Here is a 9,000-nt window from a genome sequence, read left to right as displayed (position 1 = left end):
TGACGACCTAGAAGATGGCATGGTGCACCCTCAGCAAGTCTGCAGATTTCACCAAGCTTGGGGGAGTAGTAGATACATTGAAGGGTATGGCTAGGCTTGAGTGACCTAGACAAATTGAAGGATTGGGCCAAAAAGAATCTCATGTAGTTCAACAAAGACAAATGCAAAGTCCTCCACTTAGAATGGAACAGTGCCATGCACCGGTATAGGCTGGAGGCTGACTGGCTGGGCAGCAGCTCTGCAAAAGAGGACCTGGGAGTTACAGTGGACAATAAGTTGAATGAGCCAACAGTGTGCCCTTGTTACCAAGAAGGCTAATGGCAACCTGAGCTGCTTTGGTAGGTGTGTTGACAGTAGGTCAAGGGAAGTAATTATTCCCCTCTATTCAGCACTGGTGAGGTCACATCTGGAGTACTCTGTTCAGTTTCAGACCCCCTACTATAGAAAGGATGTTGGCAAATTAGAGAGAGTTCAGCAGAGGGTGACAGAAATGGTGAGGGGGTTGGGGGATATGACTTATGAGGAAAGACTGGGGAACTGGGCTTATTTAGTCTAGAGAAGAGGAAACTGAGAGGACTTACTAGCAGCCTTTGACTACCTGAAGGGTGGTTGCAAAGAGGATGGAGCTAGACTGTTCTCAGTGGTGGCAGATGACAGAACAAGGAACAATGATCTCAAGTTGCAACAAGGGAGGTTTAGCTTGGATATTAGGAAGAATTTTCTCACTGGGAGGGTAGTAGAACACTGGAACAGGTTACCCAGAGAGGTGGTGGGATCTCCGTCCTTGGAGGTTTTTAAGGCCTGGGTAGACAAAGCTTTGGCTGGGATGAGGTAGTTGGGGATGGTCCTGCTTTGAGCAGGAGATTGAACTAGATGACCTCCTGAGGTCCCTTCCAACCCTACCTTTCTATGACTTAATACCCTTGTTAGTTTTGCTTGATATCTAACCTAAACTTCCCTTACAGCAACTTGAGACCACTGCTCCTTGTTCTGTCATCTGCTGTCACTGAGAACAGTCTAGCTCCATCTTCTTTGGAACCACTCTTCAGGTACTTGAAAGCTATTATTAAATCTGCCATCAGTGACCACATCTACACATGCACGTTAATGTGCAGTAGCCTATTTTACTACACATTAAAGTGGCACTTAGAAAACCATGCTATTACGTGAAAATAGGCTTCTGCCTGTGAAGCACCACCTAAAAAGCGTGTGCTTGCACTACTGCACGTTAGGGCAGCATAGTGAGCATTAATTTAGTACCTCACATTGGTAGGTACTAAATCTAATGCACATTAAGTACCTGTATGCATGTGATAGATGCACGTGTAGACATGCTCAGTCTTCTCTTCTGCAGACTAAATAAACCTAACCCACTCAGCCTCTCCTCAGCAGTCATATCCACCAGCCCCCTAACTATTTTCATTTCCCTCTGCTGGACTCTCCAATTTGTCAACTTCCTTTCTGCAGTGTGGAACCCAAAACTGAACCTCCAAAAAAGGTGGATCCCATCTCTTCCTAGAAATCTTTCTTCTTGGAACGATATCCCATGGTTGAAGAAGCCAAGGTCCTGCTGGTGATGCACCATCTGAGCAACTGTGAATTGTTCTTTAGGATGCATCTGCTCCTGTGCTGGTCCTTCTGCTTGACTGGAAGGATCTAGGAGAACACCTGAGTCCCTGTTCCCTTCACCTTTGTATTCAGAACCCTGTAGTCACTTGATCCTCTTAGGGTCACCCCTGGCAGTGCCCACATTGAGTGAACAGCATGGAGTAGTAGTCAGAGGGCTGAATGAGTCTTGGTAATCCTTCCATGACATCTTGGATCCTGTGTCTGGGCAAGCAGCTGACCTCCCTAGACAATAGGTCAGGTTGGCAAACATGTCTCCAACCACCACAACCCATTGCTTCCTCTTAGTGGCAGTGGTCTCGATCCTCCCAACCTTGGGGATGTCTGTTCTGGCCTCTTTCACCAATAGACCATTCTCCTCCTCCTCTGTTGCTAGGGCTCCATATCTGTTGTGTAGTGCACGTGGAGATGAAGATTTCTGCTTGCTACCCGAGGTCAGTCTTCCAGCTTCTACCTTCCAGGAGTCCAAAACTTCCTTTTCTAGTGCTGCCTCTGGCAGTTCTTCCTCTGCAGTTCCAGAGGTCTCCAGTACTGAATTGATGAAGTCCTCATGGGAGAGGATGCTCTGGAGCCTTTCCACCTCCTCCTTTAGCTTTTTGGCTTGTTCCCTGAGGAACACCACAGGGAAGCACTGCTCACATTGCAGGCACTCTCTCACCTGGCTGTCACTATAAGGAACCTGCATGCTGTAGTCTGCCTGGACAGACACTTCACAGGTGCAGGCAAAAGAAGAGCTAGCAGTAGCTCTGGCATTGCGGCATCCTCTAGCCATTTTTCTGGGTTTCTTAATTTGCCTTGCACTCTCACTTCATGCTTTTCTGTACAGAGGAATCATGTAGCTTGAACATACAGTTGTCCTTAAGGTGTCATGGAGAGGGATTTCTACTGAGCCTCAATGCCTATCTGATCCCTCTGCAGCTGGCTGTGCATTTGTGGGGGAATCCTTCCCTGTTGGGCCTGTCTGTTCCATGAGCAGGCATCGGGTAGATTAAATAGTGAGTGTGCTTTGGCTTGTGCATATTCCCAGCAGCCATTATCACGGAAACGGAACTTTCTCTGGCTTGTTAGCTGCACAGCAAAGCAAATGTGGAGTAACAGGCTTTGCCTCCTTTCCAGAATAGAGTATTTGTTTCAGCCCTAGTTTTGTGGAAAAGTTTTGCCAAAACTTGTTTCCTTCTCCTACAGACTCCTGAAAACCAGCAGAAACTCTTCTTTACTGCAAATGAAAGTGTACTAAGTAGCAGTCCTGTTGCAGTGCAGTCGCCTCGGCCAAAGAACCCCTTTTGGGAAGAGCAACAGGGAGGGAACAGTGAAGGTAAATGCTACTGTTTGCATCGAGCTTTGGTAACTGGGAAGTGAGGGACTGGTGGAGAGGAGGTGAGCAGGTAGTCATTTGCCAAAATGTGACAGTTGGGCCTTCATGAAAGGTCCAGCATGCAACTTCCAAACAAGATGGCTTTTGTACAGTTGCTAACAAGCCTTCAGTCTGAAGAACTGGCATGAGAACTTAATAGAAAACATATTTTAAAGCTTCAGTTTTGCTTCAGTGTCTAGTTGAATATTTGACTTGTCAGTTTTGCTCTAAAACACTAACAACATCTTGTTTGAAACCAATTGAGGAGCGGATACAGTCACTCCTCCCTCCTACCTCTCTATTTTGGAGTGAGGAGCTATGAGGTATAGATTTTCCTCTACTGGAAATGTGTAATTGTATAGGAGTTGGTGGTTGGAGAATAATGTTGTACTTCTTTTCTGAGGAATGGAGTGCCCAGAGTTCCCTTCATGAAGTAGATGGCATGTTGGTTTCTAAGATACCACAAGATCCATACTTTTTGTGACGTATAGAAACAAAACTGTTAATGTAGCCACATGGTGTTTCCACTTATCTACTGAAAGGTTGCACACAACCCTAGCTTTTAGGAGTTGCCATCTCTATGCTGCCAAGGCTTGATATGAATGAGCAATGAAGGCAAGAGCCCCTGACACCAGGCTTATGCTGCAGGACAGCTTTCAGTGGAACTAATGATAGATTTCTTTACAGAGATCTGCTCAAATAAGACTGAAAAACCCCAGAGCAACAAAAGCAAGGAACAGTTCCAGAGTGCCAAGCCCCAGGAGGAGTCCCCACAGATACGGTATATTACCTTCCTTGCCCTGGAGTGCATAGGAGCATAGGAATGTATTAATGGTGATCTGGAATGTATTACAAGTTCTCTCTAACAACTTGGTTGAAAGCAGCTCTGCCTTCATCTTGTAGTTTCAAAAACTCTCTTTGGTGAAATCTCCCAGCATTTAGGTGGTAGTCAACCATTGTCAGATTTTTAAAAAACGGGACCTCTTGACAGACCTCATGGCCAAGTGAGATGGGCACAGACACAGCTACAACCAGCTTTGACTTGGCAAGTTGCTTAGCTGCCTTGTCAAATTCCCATTTGATAGGGGTGATGATGACAGAAGGTTGCAGGTATTTGTGTTCATAACCTCCAAGTCACCCTGTGGCCAAGGACTTACCTTGGCTTCTGATAAGCCCTGCACCTTCACTGAGTGCCACTCTGATCCCCTTCCCCTGCTTGCTGTGTTCCCTGCTCCCTCCACAATCTGACATTTACCACATGCACAGACTGCCCAAGTCTCTTGCATCATGGATTGCTGACTACCCCTGCTCTAAGTGATGCTCAGCAGTGTGTGAAGGATGGCCATAAGCAATTTCATAGAGTACTGCTAAAAGCTGTTATCTTAGAAAGCATCTGGACAATCTGGCTTGCATCCTCAGCTGCTGATGCCACCCTTGTCTGAGAAGAAAGGGCAACCAAAGCCAATTCATAAAGAACACAGTGCAGCGGTGATGGTGCACAGGGAGAAAGGGTCATGAGGTGAACTCGTGCCTGCTGCAGAAGCGAAGCAATGTATTTCCTGTAGTGTATCAGTGCAAATAATACACCCTGTACTAACTCCTCCAGAACACACAGTTATAAGCACGCAGTGGATAACCTGCATGATGGGCAGCAGCACATGGATGGTGACTTCTCACCTTCAAATGACAAGATTACACATTCTCCTATTCTTTCTTCCTCCACAGCTAGCAAGGTAAGTGCCATGGCTCCATGTGAGCCTTACTTGTTTCTCTTCCCTATCAGCTGCTGATGTTCCCCTTTGCTGTCCTCTTAGGTCATCGGTCCATTGAAAAGCTTCCTACAGACAGTGCAGAAGAACCAGCTGCTCACAACCCCAGAGTCTGTAGGGCGCAATAGTGTCATGAAAAACCTTGTCAGACGCAATACTCCCACCCGACCTGATCCCAAGGTGATGAGAAGAGGCCCATTCTATCAGGGATAGGTGTGGGGGAAAGCAGCACCTGTGTGTGAGGGTGGTGGGCAGGATCATCTGCATGGAAAAGCTGCCTTAAACTACTATACTAATTAAGCTGTTTTAAGAAACAAACAGTGTAAAGAATCGAGCCTAAGAACCTTTGCATTGTAATGTGCTAGTTTGGACCAAACATGCTATTTTTTCAGTGCTTGTTTTTTGATAGAGAAGTAAAAAAACTGTGGGCCATAGAAGCTGAGTTCATCTTTCCTCTAGGGTGAGGCATCCTGTAAATCAGTACCCTGTTCTGCGTAAATGTTTTGTGTAGGTAGGATCAGGACAAGAAACACGTACAGGGGTGGCTTGCCAGTCTCTCTCCTCAGTATGGAAACTGACAGCCAAAAGGATTTCTAAAGTCATGGCTTCAACTAAAAATCCCTCTGGCAACCTGTTCCTACCTAGTCCTTTGTTAAGATAGTTTGCTTTGTTAGTAGTTACTCTAGGGGCTGGGGCTGTTTACATGGTGGTCAGGAGAGTTTGTGTAGGGTAGTGAAATTGGGATCTATCTGCATATTTGCAAATAGGCAGATATTTTATAAGTAATTCTGTGGCGGCCACTTCCACAAGTGCACTTCCAGTGTACCCACTAAGAGTAATGAATTTGGCCTTGTGGCTCGCTCTGCCCTAGTATGCTAACCTTGGCATGCCTGGAGACTGACTTGGGATCTCGCCCTCTGATTTCTTGAAGCTTTCCTAAACAGGTAAAACAATTGTAGCTCCTCTCACTATTCAGTCCAAAAAAAATCATGTTTCCCAAACCCCAGGAATGTGGGTAGCCTGTCCCTCTCTCTTCTTCAAAGGGAATTGGGTTCATGCACTTCATAAGATGTTGGACAGGGTGAAAGGAACGGTGCAAGATCTGGTTCTGAGCCCCATGATTTAGCACGATTGCTGTAATTGGCTGACGATGGGACTAGTTAAGCCAAAAGGATGTGTATCTAGACTTTTTCCAAAGGTAATGATTTTTCTTTTTCCCTGTTCTGCTTTTACAGGGGGATTTTGTTGTAAGTACTGATACTTTTCAAACATGGGGTCTGTGGGCTTACAATGGGCACTTTTTTTACCTCACAAATGGCATTGGTAGCTCTCTGACTCTGGCACTGACACACATGCAGAACTAATATTTCCTCAGAAGTGTAGTCTGACAAATGACAGGCTTCACCATAGCAGTGTCCTGGACAGCTTCTGTAGGATTTCCAAACAAGGTGATGGGTAGGACAGGGCAACCCAAGTAAATACATGTAGTGTAACCAAGGTAAGTGCATAGCTTTGTTTGGCCTCTGCTATGCATTTGACTTGAAACCAGCGTAAACTATTCTTATTAGGGTAAAAAACAGGCAGCCCTAAGTGTTTTGTACCTACATAGAGGTTCATTCCTTTACTTTATCAGAGCAAACTTGAAAACGATATGTCAGTTTCATAAATTATGCAGTTTAGTGCACAGTAACATTGTGAAGTAGGCAGTGGAGCCACAGGCTCTCCTATATGCTTACCCAGTCTGCAGAGAACAGATGTTTTCCTGTTGCTTATTATAACAAGAAATTGAGGCTAGTGTTGCAGTTATGCAGATAAGGGAATTATGCACTTATTCAACATGGAGTATGCTACACCTAAAAGTAAAGGAATGAAATAGGACCGTTGAAATTACACACTGAATAGCACTGAAGGGTGACATGAACAGTGATATCTTGTGTAAAATAGTCTCCCAAGGAAGTTATAGAAATGTGTGTTTGTGTGGTTCTGAAACTAGGTTGGTCGGTCCTAGGAATACAGGCTGCTTACAGATGAGGGGGAAACAAACAAAAAAAACCCTATACTTTCCATTTTGGTGTGCTCCCACACCAAGCACAGTGCATGACCAGAAAAGACATTGCGTTAGTTTGTTCCAGCTTACCCAGCATCTGTATAGATTGGGCGCTTCAGTGGAGCTTTTTGGCACTTCTTATGTAAGTGCCAAAAAGCCCCACCGAAGCACCTGATCTATGCAGATGCTGGAAACCTGGATCAATCTGATGCACTTCCTCTTCCGGTAAGGTGTTGGGTTGTTTGGGGGAGAGGGGAGGTTGTTTTGTTTTTGTTAGGTTTTTTGGGTGGGAGGGGAGGGTTGTGTTTTTGGGCAGGGGGGTGTTTTCTTGTTTTCATGTCTGTAAGCAGCCATAATATCAAGAACACTTCCACTTTGGCCACTGTAGAATGAAGTAGATGATAAAAAGTAGAGGTTGAAAGCTCCCTTTAAGTCTTAATAATTTCACCTGAAACCAGTGTAAGTATGAAATCTTCACACTATGGGAGTCTTAGTATTGATATTGACTTTGTCTGTTTTCTGTGCTCTAGGCTGATAAGAGCTCAATTTTAAGAACTTTTAGCACCCCAGCACCTTATCGCAGGATGTCATCCATCTTCTTGGAGGGTGGAGACATAGGGGACCTTCAAGGATAAAGCCTTTCTCTATGCAACCACCTCTTTCTTTCTGTCACCTGTTGGTAGCATTAGGTGCCTTGTGGTGAATACTGCTGCACAATCACAGGTGTCTTTCTGTGTGACTGTATCATCTACAGTAACTGTTACTGCTTGGATCTGGGGACTAAGGTGAGAGCTGCTCCTGAAAAATAGAATAGTTGAATTAGTGCTGCATTAAAATTGCATGACCATTCTTGAATGCATTCATCCCACCCAAGTGAATGGGAGAAATGTCATTCCCCTGGTGGGTTATCCCAGGCTGTCCATTCTAATGTAGCCTGGGAAATGAATAAGGTTCAACCCTCACGTACAATTGGAATTCCCCATCCACCTCAGGAGAAGGAACGGCAGCGGCTGGAGAGTCTGAGGAAGAAGGAGGAGGCTGAGCTACAGAGAAAACAGAAGGTGGAGGAGGAGAAGAGACGGCGATTGGAAGAAATGAAACTGTAAGTAGCTGTCCCTTGAGTTTCTTCTTCAATAAGTAAGCTCAGAATGGCTTCAAGGCCTTGCCTAAACAAGTGACTTGTCCGCATCACTTTTTCTGGTAACTAATCACTGCTACAGAGACTACAGAGCAAGCTAGTGCTAGAGATGAACAAAGTGGCTAATTAGGATATAGGGCATTTAGACCAGTCTTTACCAAATGTGGGCCAAGCCATGCAAGTCAAGATGGCTTACACTACATTTGAGAGCTTGGTGGGTCAGCCACTGAAACAGTAGCTGTAAGGTGGGCCAGTCCTTGGTGCAGAGAAAGCTAATTGTGGCCCCACACATCCCATAGGAAGCGTGAGGAGCGTCTGAGAAAGGCACTGCTGGCACGGGAGCGAGTGGAACAGATGGAGGAGGAGAAGAAAAAGAGGAGGGAACAGAAACTCTTTCATACTGATGAGAAGGTAAAAAAGGCTTGGCTGGGAAATGGACCTGTTGGCAGCCAGACAATGGTCAGTGAATCTGACTATAATGAAACGGGGTTGCTTTACTGAGTTTAAAAACCATGTTAAGTGTGTTAAGTCCAAAAAGTGATCTCAGTGACCTTATTCATTCATGGTTCCCACAGATAACAAAAAAGAGACATCTCTGTATTAAAGGGTATGGACCCATGTTCATTTGCAACTGTTTCTAAAGAGGAGCTGTTTTCTAATTGTTCTGTGTGGATGAGGTGAGAATTGATTCAAATGCAGCAAAACCTCTCTACTTTAACTTCCCCTTTAGGAAATGGCTCCAACTGTACATGTATCCCCACTGCTGCCTTCTCCCTGCCCCTCCTCCCCCTGTTGCTTTTTGATTTGTAATACTTTGTGCTTTTAAGCCTGCAACATTCCTGGTTATTTGCTTCCTGCACTTCATTCATTCTAGTACAAGTAAGTTATTCCAGGGTGGTGGTGGTATCTTGCTCCTAGGGGCAGACATTCAAAAACCCTGAGGTCTGAATTGATTCAGTCATTACAAGTTAGTCTAGACGTTCACTTTTGATTCAGAAAATGCAGGCACATGCCTGCAGTGGCTCAGGCTAGAAGCTGGTAGGGGGGACACTAGAGCGAGTCCTCC

The 9,000-nt window shown here is 45.2% G+C and overlaps 1 protein-coding gene across 4 annotated transcripts in view; it reads left to right on the top strand.

The window, feature by feature from the left end:
• Window positions 1-9,000, top strand: part of LOC109318153 (inner centromere protein-like) — a 39,554-nt gene that overhangs the window by 12,863 nt on the left and 17,691 nt on the right. For 3 of the 4 annotated variants that reach the window (XM_019547216.1, XM_019547217.1, XM_019547219.1), the window contains 7 exons: window positions 2,812-2,941; window positions 3,668-3,761; window positions 4,587-4,713; window positions 4,795-4,929; window positions 5,985-5,996; window positions 7,789-7,898; window positions 8,234-8,345. In XM_019547216.1, the coding sequence (XP_019402761.1) occupies window positions 2,812-2,941; window positions 3,668-3,761; window positions 4,587-4,713; window positions 4,795-4,929; window positions 5,985-5,996; window positions 7,789-7,898; window positions 8,234-8,345 (720 nt within the window). The remainder of the gene's footprint in view (window positions 1-2,811; window positions 2,942-3,667; window positions 3,762-4,586; window positions 4,714-4,794; window positions 4,930-5,984; window positions 5,997-7,788; window positions 7,899-8,233; window positions 8,346-9,000) is intronic. The other variant, XM_019547218.1, reaches the window with a different exon arrangement.

Source organism: Crocodylus porosus, unplaced genomic scaffold (assembly GCF_001723895.1).
Source record: "Crocodylus porosus isolate Cpor-Errol unplaced genomic scaffold, CroPor_comp1, whole genome shotgun sequence".
Taxonomy (NCBI): Eukaryota; Metazoa; Chordata; order Crocodylia; family Crocodylidae; genus Crocodylus; species Crocodylus porosus.
This window is presented reverse-complemented; position numbering and strand designations above follow the sequence as displayed.